Source organism: Pelobates fuscus, chromosome 4 (assembly GCF_036172605.1).
Source record: "Pelobates fuscus isolate aPelFus1 chromosome 4, aPelFus1.pri, whole genome shotgun sequence".
In the NCBI taxonomy this organism is placed as follows: domain Eukaryota; kingdom Metazoa; phylum Chordata; class Amphibia; order Anura; family Pelobatidae; genus Pelobates; species Pelobates fuscus.
This window is the reverse complement of record NC_086320.1, coordinates 259,714,914-259,728,298: the sequence shown is the minus strand read 5'-3', so window position 1 is coordinate 259,728,298 and position 13,385 is coordinate 259,714,914. Positions and strand designations below refer to the sequence as shown.

The 13,385-nt window shown below is 47.3% G+C and overlaps 1 protein-coding gene across 3 annotated transcripts in view; it reads left to right on the top strand.

Annotated features, from left to right (window-relative positions):
- Positions 1-13,385, top strand: part of LOC134608006 (membrane-spanning 4-domains subfamily A member 4D-like) — a 61,024-nt gene that overhangs the window by 12,587 nt on the left and 35,052 nt on the right. For all 3 annotated transcript variants that reach the window (XM_063450639.1, XM_063450636.1, XM_063450637.1), the window contains exon 3: positions 7,465-7,554. In XM_063450639.1, coding sequence (XP_063306709.1) covers positions 7,465-7,554 — 90 coding nt within the window. The remainder of the gene's footprint in view (positions 1-7,464; positions 7,555-13,385) is intronic.

The window sequence follows — 13,385 nt, the reverse complement described above, 5'->3', positions numbered from 1 at the left end:
GCCTGTTCTTCGGAAATGAGATCCGGGAGTATTGTTTTGAGTCTTGTTGCTATCAGTTTGGCGTATAGCTTAGTATCCGCGTTAAGAAGGGATATTGGTCGTAGGTTGGCACAATGGGTGGGGGGTTTGTTAGGCTTGGGCAACGTCACAATGAATGCTTCCAGCATTTCCTTGGGCATTTCCCCTGATGTTTTAATGTTGTTAAAAAGTTTGGTTAAGGGAGCGATCAAGTGATGTGCTAGCTTAATGTAATAGTAATTTGACAGCCCATCCGGGCCAGGAGCTTTATGTTTGGGAAGGGACTTGATGGCCTTCTCTATTTCCTCCTCTGAGAAGGGTTCCTCTAGGTAGGAGCATTGTGTGTGGGACAAGCGTGGCATGTCTACCTGCTCAATAAACTGTGCTATCTCCTGTTTAGTCGGTTGGTGAGTCCCCATGTCCCCGTCTAGTTGGTATAGGGACGCATAGTACCGTGCTAGCTCGTTGACTATGTCCTGGGGGTTGTACAGTTTCACCCCTTGGTCAGAGGTGATATAGGGTAATTTCGATTGTAGTTTTGTTTGGTGGACCTTCTTAGCTAGGAGCTTACCCGCCTTGTTTCCCATGGAGTAATATGATTGTTTGAGGAATCGCAACTTTTTTTCTGTTTCTATTAGTTGTAGGGACCTAAGTTTTGACCTGAGTTCTTCTAATTTTTTGTGCGTGCTGTCTTTGGGTTTGCGTTTGTGTGCCTCTTCATGTCTGATTATGTCTTGTTCTAATCGTATTTTCTCGGAGGTGAACAGTTTTTTAGCCCTCGCTCCTATCTGGATTATGTCTCCCCTTATAACTGCCTTGTGGGCTAACCATTGGGTAGTTATTGACGTCTGGCAATTAGCGTGATTCTCGAAATAGTTTTTTACCTGGGTCTGTATTTGCCTTAGATGTCCCGGGGTGTCTAAGAGGCCCTCATTGAGGCGCCATGTGCCTCGCCCTCTAGCTGGGTATGGAATTTTGATCGTTATCAGTTGTGGGGCATGGTCGGACCACGTGATTGGTCCTATGCGGATGCTTAGTGCAAATGGCAGAGTTCTGGTGTCAAGGAGGCATAAATCTATTCTGGTGTAGGTCATGTGCATGGGCGAGTAATAGGTGAAGTCCCTCTCTTGGGGGTACAGGTTCCTCCACGTGTCGTAGTAGTCATGCTCATTCATGAGACTACTCAAGTGGTGACCCAAGACCAGGGAGGCCGACTTTGGCGATTCATCGTTCGCCCTGCGGATATCAAGGGAGGGGTCGGGAGTACAATTAAAGTCCCCACATATTATAGTGTGACCCTGTTTATGTCGTGATATTGTACGGAAGGCCATACTTAAAAAAGATTTCTGTGAGTCATTTGGGGCATATAGTGACACTACTGTCACTTGTAGGCCATTTAATGAACCCACCAAAATCAGTAGCCTCCCATCCCGCCTGGCGTATTGTTTGGAGAGGGAGAACGCCCAGTCATTATGAAAGTATATGGCAACGCCCCTGGATTTAGTTGGAGCAAAGGCATGAAAGTTCTGGGCATATTGTTTAACTGTGAATTTAGGAGGGTTCCGGATACAGAAGTGGGTCTCCTGCAGGCAGACTATTGCGGCTCTAGCCCTGACCATTTCTTGCGCTGCCAGCCTACGCTTATGGGGGCTGTTGAGGCCTTTCACGTTTAGGGTTAAGATTTTTAGTGTGTCATCCATTCTGTCCTGTTCGGATTTGCTTATGTGGAGCGTATATGTGTGGATGGTTAGGTAATGCAAGTAAGGTCGGTGCTGTCCAGGTGGGATAGGTTGTGGGAGAAAATTGGGGAAATAACACTAAAAACAATAATAACAATAATAAAATTAGGTATATACATAGCGCCATATCCAACTTCAGCGCTTTTCCGAAGGTATGCAGGAGTCGGGAGATTGTCCCCTTCCTCGCGCACACCCTAGGGGTCTGACTGACGATGAGAACCGTGTTCATGACCTCATATGCAGTTATTGTACCGCCCCTTATCCCTAAGTGCCCTGCCCCGGAGGGAGTTGGCAACCTGTCTACAGAGCCCTGTAGGTAGGTGTGAACACCTGCATAAACTGCGCACCTTGCCTGTGCTCGGTGCTGCTTTGTATCTCGTAGAGCCTTACGAACTGGGGATCAAGGTCTCCCCCCGCCCTTAAATCCCCGGCCCCCAGTTGTTACTCAACCCATACTGCTGGATTTTCTCTTTTTTTTTTTTTTTTTCTGTTTGTTTTGTTTATCCTTTGTTACTAGTCTCTCAACGAGTCCCTGCCGTTAATGTATGGTGCTTAGTTTGTGATGTACAATCTTGTGCAAATGTGCATATGCATACATACTCACAACATTTATCAGTTCATTAGTCTGACGATAATCAGAACAGTCTCTGTGCGTCATATGGCAATGCCTGGTTGAGAGGGTCCATTCAGAAGCTTTATTTCAAGGTGGGTGAGCCTGCCATCTGCCACTCTCTCTGCGGGCGTTTCGGCGACTCTGCCGGTGCTTTATCCGGAGACCCCACTGGGAATAGACCCCATTCTTTTAGTAGCCGCATGCCCACCTCCGGTTCGTGTACTGTATGTGCTCTTCCATTTCTCCAGTCGATGATCTTGGTTGGGTAACCCCATTTATATTGGAGGTTGTTGTTTCTGAGCGTCTTCGTGACTGTCACAAATTCTCGCCTCCTGCTCATGGTCAGAGCCGAAAGATCTGCAAACAGTTGGACTGTTTCATAGGGTGCAGGCAGGGTCAACGCTTTCCTGGCCGCTGCTAGAACAGCATCTTTAGCTTTAAAGTAATGGAATCGCACCACAGTGTCACGTGGCGTATCCTGCGCAAGTCTCTGGGGCCTTGGCAAGCGATGCGCCCGGTCCATAAGCCACTCCTGTGCTGGTATTGTCGGCACCAGGGTCTTGCATAGTGACAATATGTATTCCACGAGGCTGTCATTTGACACGGATTCCGGGATCCCGCGGAATCTGACGTTATTCCGCCTTGAGCGGTCCTCCATATCAGCCAGCTTTGTTTTTAGGGACTTGTGCTCTTCACTTAGTTGCTGTACAGTCGCTGCCAGCATATCATGCGCTGAGCACATGTCATCCTGCCTGACTTCCAAGCTGTTCGTCCTCTCCCCCAGCTCTGCTATTTCCCTTTTGATGTCATTAGTAGCCTGGCGAAGGTCTTTCTGCAGAGTGACTCTGAAGTCCTGCAGCATTGTGAAGAGCTTCCTTTCTGTGACCGGGGCATCGGTATAGGAGTTTACCTCAGTCTCAGGTTCTTGTGCTGAATCCGAGGTTTGTGAAAGCGCGGGCCCTTCGGCGCCATCTTGGGCGGCCCGTGTCTTGTCCTTTTTTTGCGGGCGGATCGGGTCCGTGAGCTTCGTTTGCTTGGCAGGGGCCATGGCGACAGGTCGGTAGAGGTATTACCCACTTTAGGTTACGTTAGGGACGGTTTGCTTCGTGGTTTCTAGCTTTGAGGTCCTGTACGGCCGGGAGCTCTCACACCATGCGACCGCTCTCCTTGGCCGCTAGCCACGCCCCCGTCATCACCCATCTTAAAAGCATGTCTGCCAGGTGCAGAACACCATTGAACAATGGCGACAATGGGCTGCAGGTCACTTCCATGGAGTTCAGATCTTTCACTTCTCTCTACTTCCAGTCCGCATTACCCACAGGCCAATGGAATGGGGGTCGGAGCGGCAATGGACACAAAACTCCAGGGGGCCCAGCCACCGCTGTGACCCCTGCAGCTGTTACCCGACGGCATACCTTAAAGTCCAGTGCACAGCCGCACCGGCCAGGGGCAAGGTCCTAGGTTGACCAGCAGGAGGGCAGTGCTGTGCTGCTCCTGGTGGCACCGCAGCAGTGACCAGGTACAGGAGGGGAGGGTTGAGAAACACATGCAGGAGTCTGTGGGGCAGGGAATGGGACACATGTTAGGGGCTTTCTTGGTGGGGGGATGAGACACATGGATGAGCTTGAGGAGGGGATGAGACACGTGGAGGGGTTTGAGGTAGGTATGGAACATGTGGAGGGGCTGGGGGAGGAGACACGTGCAGAGGCTTGGGGTAATGAGACACATGGTGAGGCTAGGGAGAGGGAATAAGACACATAGAGGGGCTCAGGTAGGGAATAAGACGCATAGAGGGCTGGTGGGGAAATATGACACATGGATTCACGGGGAGGGGGGAGGTAGACACTTGGATGGGCGGAGTGGATGAGACACATGGTGGAGCTGGGAATGAGACACATGGAGGGGCTGGGGGAGAGGATGAGACACATGGGGGGCCAAGAGCTATTTTCGCACCATGTTCTGGTGGTTTCTAGTTACGCCTCTGGAGCGACTGAATGCTGTGTTGATGGCTGAATGCTGTGTTTTGCTGAGGGAGGATGTGTTGAGTTGTGTGTGGTGGTTGATTGTGGCTGCATATAATGAACCTTGAACACTAGTATATTGGTGTGATTACCTGTACTACTCTATGAGTTTTATTTTTTCTTTACGGTAGATTTTATCTATATATTTTGTATTGTGAGGACTGGGGGGGAGTCCTGTCATCCCATTCTACAGTTTAAAGAGTGCTTTTTATGTATTTTATTTCAGCTATTTACACTGTGTCTTTCCACATAATTTTAAGGGTGATACTTTGTGTTGTTTTTTTTTGCTTGTTGTCACCTTGAACACTAGTATATTGGTGTGATTAACTGTGCTACTCTATGAGTTGTATTTTTTCTTTACTGTAGATTTTATCTATATATAATGAATACATTTTGTTTGTAGAGTAGAATGTCTGCGTGCAGGGCCGGCTTTACCATAGATGGCACAGATGTCCGCCTTCAGACACACCAGCTGGGGGGCGGTGCAAATGTCAGTGTGCACAGTACTCCTCTCCTGCCGGTCACTTTATGTAGTGTGGCTGAGCTACAGGCCAGGCGCACAGGGGTGACGGAGGAGATCAAGAGATCTCCCTGTCAAGCCCCTAGTGGGCTGGTGCTAGAAAAGAAGAGAGGAGGAGGATGATCCACGGCTGCCCGGAGGAGGGAGTTCTCAGTCCGTACCTCTCTCATCCCAACCCCTACCTCTCCCATAAAAGCCCCTACCTCTCCCATCTCAGTTCCTACTTTCTAATCTCAGCCCCTAACTCTCCCATCTCAGCCCCTACTTCCCATCTCAGTCCCTATCTCTCCCGTCTCAAACCCTACCTCCCCATCTCAGCCCCTACCTCTCATATCTCAGATCCTATCTCTCCCATTTCAGTTCAGACCCTACTTCCCACATCTCAACTTCTACCTCCCCATCTCAACCCCTACCTCTCCCATCCCATATCTCCCCCATCTCTGCCCGTATCTCCCCCATAAAACCCCATCACAGCCCCTATCTCTACCATAACAGCCCCTATCTCCTCATAACCACCATCACAGCTCTTATCTCCCTCTTATCACCCTATCCACCACATCACTTTTATTCCCCCCACTACTGCACCATATCCACATTACTGCCCCTACACCCCTTATAACAGCCCCTATAGACCCATCACAGCCATTATCCCCAGTAAAGCCCATCTACAGTTCCTATCCGCCAGTGCTGACCCTACCCTCTATCACAGCTAATATCCTCCCATCACAACCCCTACCCCCCATCATAGCCCTTATTTCTCTACATAACCCCACACACAATGAAATAATTATCCCTTGTGTATATCTTCTCAAATAATAAATGGTGATGGGGCTGGGCTATTGAATTCGATCCACAGATCAGAGACAGAGAGCATGATTCCCAGGGACCTGATTGGCTAAGATGTAGGTATGTAATTGAGACATAACTGTCTGTGTCTGTGTGTCCTGTATGTGTAGACTGTATGCCTATGTACTTATATGACTGGGTTTGTTTGATTGTATGCCTTTTGTGTGTCTGTATATCTTTGTGACTGTGAACCTGAATAACTATGTCTGTGCGCCTATGGTTGCTTGTCTGTATTTTTGTGTCTTTGTACATGTATGTATTTTTGCCTGTATATCTATGTCTATATGGAAGAGACACAAGAAGGGGCTGGGGAAAGTAAGAGACAAGTGAGAGGGGGGTTGTAACAGACACACAAGGGGGTGTAAGACACACAAAAAGGGGGGGGGATAAAATACAAGACATTCAAGAGAGGGGATATGAAACACCAAAGGGGGTAAGAAATTCAAAAGGGGGGTTAGGAGACACAGTTGGCAAAATGCATTTTTGCCTGAGTAGCCAAAATTCCTTGTGTAGGGGTTGTGTGTTGTGGATTAGTGGGAGACTGTGCTGTGTGACAGGGGATGAGTCTGAGTGTATGAGGGGAGGCCTCCCAACACATATTTAATTATTTTTTTTAACTTAAAGTTACCCCCTTCCTACTTAGCTTTTGGCAGAGTAGTTCAGTTGAGAGATTTCTGGGCAAAATCCCAGGGTGGGAGATTTTGGTCTGCACCTCTGTTAGGTACAGGTCACTTTAAGAGCTCCCTTTAGTTTCCAGCACTGAGTCAATGACTCTAAGTCACAGAGAAGGGCCAGATAGAGGTGCAGACCAAAATCTTCCTCAATGTAGTTAGGGAGCCCAGGGCTAAGTAGAGAGATCTTTTGATCTCCCTGCTGGCTCAAGGAAGCCCCCTCACAATCGCAGCCGGGACTCCAAACACTGACAAGGGAAGTGCCCCCTAAGCTGTCTAAAGTGTAACCGGGCTCTGACTTTAATATAAAACTACAGATCCTACATGGGATAAAATGTTTACATGATGGATGAACATATGGAGAAAGTAAATAAAATGATTGGTAGTGTAAGGCATGGTTTCTCCAATTGCGGTACTTGTGCACAAATCAAAAGCCTGGGGTAAATGGCTAGCTGGCCCCACAGGAGGCGGCCGGCTGTGTGCTAAGGCGGAGTAGGCAACTGCTTACCCGGATGTGTGTGTCAGTGTCCTCTCTGAGTAGCAGTGAGTGTCAGTGTCCTCTTTGTAAATTTGTGTGTGTCAGTGTTCTCTGTGTGTCAAGGTGTGTGTCAGTGCCTTGTGTGTAACTATGTGTGTATGTTATATTTTCATTTTGTGGCTTTTATACTTCAGATTAACTTACATGTTATGTGTTTACATGTTTTAAATGTAATTGTCCTATTTATAGTTACATCCCCCCTCTCATAATATTGTAAAGCGCTACGGAATCTGTTGGCGCTATATAAATGGCAATAATAACAATGATAATAAATTAATAGAAATTACTTTCTCAAGGCACTTGGATTTTTTTTTTTAGACCTGCATGGATACTTCTCCGTAAAAGGTTCAGAAACACTGGTGTAAGGAACATTATAAGTATTCAGGAAAAGCAAACAGTCCTGAGGCATTTACTTGTTAATAAAATGTCCACATACACAGCACATGATAAGTTGCATTTTGCTTAACTATATTTTTTATGTGTTTTTTTGCCTTTTAGATTCTCCAACTTGTGACAGCATTAGTAATAATCATATTTGGATGTTTTGGAGAAGTTCATATTGCAACACCATGGTGGGCCGGAATACTGGTAATTTTACATATACAAAGAAAAACAAATGTTGGCTCTCATAACAAGAAAGGCATACCGGTTATATGATCGATTCAACCTGATGATTCTGTGCATCAATCCAACATTACTGTGCTGGATAATAATAATAACAAAGTATTTTACCAGGAAAGGTACATTCAGATTGCTCTGGTTTTCAAGTAGGTCCTGGGGATGTTACCTTAATCAATACATTATGTCCTTTTTATCATTAAACTAATCTAAATAAAAATATTCTAATTGGCATACTACAATCTATGCTAATTATTTTGTGACATGATTTGTGACATAATCTCTAATTACTAGCTCCAGAGCAGCAAAGAAACATATAGAAAAAAAAGAACCAATCACGAGAGAGTATGATGTACATGAGGTATGGTGACCTTAGCACTTCCTCTTTAAGACAGCAACATCAAGCAGAAGTAAACATATAACATATAAACAATTACAATAACTCCTAAATCCAACATCAGAAGAAGCAAACTTCCCGAGAATTCCACACGAACAACCAAAACGTCTTCAGGGACGAATAAAACTGAAAAGAGAATGTGTGACAGGTTTAGACACATAGTCATGAATGTGGAAATCCAAGTAACACACAGTATACATCATTTCATAGTAGTAATTTGTAAACTACAATCTGATAACTGAACAACAATCATATAAAACTCCAAAGACAATTCCAAACCAATGGAAATAAAATCATCAATGTAAACACAAAACATTAAGAGCCCTTAGGCCAGTGAGACATATGAAGAAAGCTAAGAGAAAAGAATAGAAAACCAAGGAAGAAAATCCGAATAGTGCAATGACAGACATGGACCGTAACAAGAGGATCCTTGCTCACCAGGAATCCCCAGACCGGGACATGGGCCGTTGAACTGGCTGAATTTACCACATTAATGGGTTGCGGTTCCGTTCCAAACACCAACCAGACCGTGAATGCCCAGATGGAGAGGTAGCATTGTCGTGTCCCTGGGGCCCAAGAGTCCCATAAGCGGTCCCTAGCAGCCTGCGATAGTCTGCCGATCTGCTAAGAACCCCAGAAAGAGTCCAGGCCACCAAGGTCAGCCGACCCTCCAGGAGTAGGAGGTGTGGGTTTCCCTTTTGGGTCCGTGAGGAGCGTCGGGTATGAAGGCAGGTGGAGGAGATCCTCACCGGACAGTCCCAGACGGTCCGGGAACCAAGGTTGTCTCCGTCACAGTGGCGTGTCCAAGGTCAGTGTTACTCGCTGAACACAGAGGTGATGGAGAAAAGCGTACGCCCCCAGGGGAGGCCCATCGTGCGCTCCGGATCCTGCAGCCAATTGAAGAACGCTGAAGTCTGGTGATCCCTCTAGAGGTGGGAGAGCCAATCTGTGGTGAGATGTGTCACCCCCGGGAAGTTTAGACACGTAGTCATGTGGAAATCCAAGTAACACACAGTATACATCATTTCATAGTAGTAATTTGTAAACTACAATCTGATAACTGAACAACAATCATATAAAACTCCAATGACAATTCCAAACCAATGGAAATAAAATCATCAATGTAAACACAAAACATTAAGAGCCCAACCTACCTTAGACCAGTGAGACATATAAAGAAAGCTAACAGAAAGGGTGGAATAAGAAAGCAGGGTTGGAAAATACCTGCCTCCTGTCATTACTAAAATTAAGATTATTAGTACACTAAAGCTAGTATAATCTTCAATTTACAACATGACACGAGGCTTCATATTTTGTAATTTTCACGCTGAAAAGACGAGAAAACCAAGGAAGAAAATACGAATAGTGCGATGAGAGACAGGGACCGTAACCCCGTCGGGGGAAAAAGGAAAAAACATCCACATCGAAAGCCCTCAGGGGATTCTGCTAGGGAGGTAGAAATCGAAGATGCCTTTCGTGATGCCTGATAGGAGACATGAGTAGGTTTCGTCCAGGAGATTGATATAACAAACTGCCGACGCTCTGTCCATCTGGAGTAGGATGCAACAAACGGATTACTCCTTCACAAGGCTGCGCATAGTGAAGGATCCAGTTCCTCACAGGTAATGAGAAGGGGTAACTCCAGAGTTGTGCACACACCTTTGTGTGTACACTCTCAAAGGTGGTTTCCGCAGCCCCCATAGGCTAGTATCCGACTCCAGAACAAAGTACGGCGGGTCATAGGTGGGTTTCGCCCAATGAAACCTCACCATGTCCTGGTTAATGTAGCTGTAGCGGAGAGCTGATATTCCACAGCTATTCTCCACTTAAGATCCCAGTGAGGCTCATGAACAAGTATTATAGATCCATAGAGTAGTAATTCCAGCAGGTAAAATAATCCAACAATATCCCAACAGCACTCCCAATAACTGGACGACACACAGCATCAGGAGCAGAACTGAACTTTTATTCCCACAGTCTCCTTTTAAGAGTTTCTCCCATGCAAGGGAGGGATTTACACACATTAGGACATCAGCCAATACAGTAATAGTTAATTCCCACACATCTCCTCCTCTCAAGGTGACTCATAATCCTATTATTTGTACCATACAATTCCCCAAAACCTGGATGTACCCCTAAACCAGTAGATAGCATAATCCTGATCTGTGTGAATAATATATCCAAAATTCACCCAGATCGGACCAGGGGTTCGGGAGTTAGGTGGAGGGTGAAGTTTGACCGACCGCACACGAGGTAGTATCCGAAAAGGGTTCCATGTGTTTGGGCCCTGCGGTCGTCTCCGTTCGGCAGTAAAAACATATAACAATCCTTGCCATCCACACTTAATATTACCTGCATTGTAGTTCCCTTGTTCGGTACTCTGTTTCTACCGAACGGGAGTTACGGAACTTTGGAGGTCTCAGCGGTGTTCGGTTGTCTGAGTGTCCGATTTGAGTTCCAGACACTCGACGACCAAACACCGCTGAGATTTTTATGCGTAAGATGGCCACCACGCGTGGTTCGTATACTGAACAGCGGCCACCCAGGCATTTACCAATTACCCATTAAGCTGCGGTTTGGGAGAAGTGTGAACGCTTAACGAGGCGCACACTTCTCACTGGGGTGATCTGATGGTTCGGTAGTTTAATTCCTATGAGACTACCGAACCCACATCCGAAAATACACATCTATTACATATATACACGGATACAATAAAACAAATGCAGTCTTATCTGAATATTACAGGACAGGCTTGATGCAATCCGCTACAGTAGCGGTCCAAGAAGATAGTCTGGATGGAGAAGGACAGTAGCCCATGATCCGTGGGAGTGTGTTGAGGGGCAAAGTGTTGCAGCGGAGGACCTTGCAAATTTCCTTGAAGCTTGAGAAGGGGGAAGCTTCAGGTTGCAAGACGCAGAGTCGATTATGAATCCTAAGAAGTGGACCATCCAGGAAGAAAGGCCATCGCAGACTCCTGTCGATTCACTATGAAGCCCAATGATTCCAGCCAGACCTTTGAGAATTGCGAATGTTGACATAGTCTTGACCACTCGGTACCGATGGATATCCTCCAGGCAACCCGCTAGCCCATGCGTGAGCAATTACTGGTTTTAGTAGTGTCGTTAAGCACCAAGGAGCTGAGCTGAAGAGGCAGGTGAAGTGCCAAGTTTGACTGCATCACAGGGAACATAGATATCATCGTCAAGAGGGGTGGAAAGGGATCAACAGGACGTGTCTTCATGTCCACTTTTGCAAACCAGCCCCCTACCTGACGAAGGTCCCTTTTAAAGTTTGAATGCCTTCCACCTTGAAGTGATGGTATCTCATGTGGGCATTGTAGGAAGCACATTCGATAATACCATAGAGACATTTTACCTGAGGAAAAACAGAATCTAGCGCATCTGTGCATTCCGTGTCCTCCGTCTGATCAGCTGGAGTACCCCACCCACTTCGGGTAAAAAGGAAGTGGTAGCGAGGTATAGGGGTCTGATGGTCCAAAGCGGTTGGCAACATGGCCCCGCTGTCGACCAGCCCAGCTGAACCCTGCTAGATGGGTTACCACGGAACACCTTCCTCCTGGAGGTTTGGATCTTGATGAGGAAAGTGAGAACATTAACATGTGCAATAATCTCTCTCAGGAAAGCCTCCTCAAAGAGCGTGCCTTGTGCCTGTGGTGCCAATGTTTTGGCACCCAGATCCGCTAACTTTCCGTCAATACGGAGGAGCGCTGCTATGCGCTTCTCAGAGGAGAGGAAAACATTGGTGTTTCTGATGAAACAGAAACATCTCTATGCCCATTCACAAATATCTTGAGCCCATTCCCGGATGGTGCTGGTATCATCAGGTATTTTATCCTTGAGAGATGCCAATAGAGACCAGCAATTTGTCTTGGGCGTCTCTGGATTCTCTCCTGAAACCCTTGCGGGGTTGCGGCCACCCACAGCCATGAAGATCATCTTCTGCTGATCAAACACAGTTGTCTGTGTCATTCTGTCTGGAAGGGAAGGGCGTGGGCAGTCCGACTGCAAGCAGTTACAGACATCTTTATTCAGAGGCTAGCAAAGCCACAGGTGCATAAAGTTAGCCAGTTATTTGGGAGGGGGCCAGGACCCGAACATGGGTGGCGGATGTTGTGTGGGTTAAACAGCTATTGACCAGTAGGATCCAGGATCACTTCCGTGTCTTCTTGGGCAGTAGCGTGTGAGGTACCGTCAACCTCAGCCATCTAGGGCTCACCCAGGAAAGTCTTGTGTACAAATGCAGAGCCATGTGTGGATTCCGAACACCAACATTAGTTGGGGGCACACTAGTAGTGAGAGATGGTGGACATTAGATGGGGACACATTATAAGTGAGGGATGGGGGACATTAGATGAGAGCACACCAGTAGTGAGGGATGGGGGGGCATTAGATGGGGGCACACTAGTAGTGAGGGATGGGGGACATTAGATGGGGACACACTAGTAGTGAGGGATGGGGGGACATTATATGGGGGCACATTAGGGATAGGGGGACATTAGATGGGGGCACACTAGTAGTGAGGGATGGGGGGCATTTGATGGGGGCACACTTGTAGTGAGGGATGGGGCATTAGATGGGGACACACTAGTAGTGAGGGATGAGGGGACATTAGATGGGGGCACACTAGTTGTGAGGAATGGGGGGACCAGGGCCGCCATCAGGGGGTGACAACCGTGACAGTTGTCACGGGCCCGGCGGCCCTGGGGGGCCCGGACTGCTCTGGCAGTCCCGGGCCCCACTTTCCCTCCCTGCACACATAGATAGCGAATATCGCTATCTATGTGTGCAGCCGCGGGCCCCCCAGCTCCCTGTTACCGCAGAGGGGGCCCAGCACACTGCCTCTTCTCTTCTCCTCCCTGCTAATAACTCTCGCGAGACCCGGTTGCCATGGCAACGCTCCGCGGGTCTCGCAAGAGTTATTGGAGGAGAGAAGAGGAGAAGCTGTGTGCTGCCTGGGCCCCCTCTGCGGTAACAGGAAGCCGGGGGGCCCCACCATGCCACCGGACCACCAGGGATGGAATCTACCCCCTCCCTAGACACAGGTAAGCAGGGAGGGGGGAGAAACAATTTAATTAATTCATTTTTTTAAATTTTTTTTTTAATAATGTTAAAATGCCCCCCTCCCCCTCCTCATTGGACATTTACACACACACACTACATACACTGACACAACACACACACACACACTACATACACTGACAAAACACACACACTGCATACACTGACACAAAACACACACACACACACACTACATACACTGACACAACACACACACACACTGCATACACTGACACAACACACACACACTACATACACTGACACAACACACACTACATACACTGACACAACACACACACACACACACTGCATACACTGACACAACA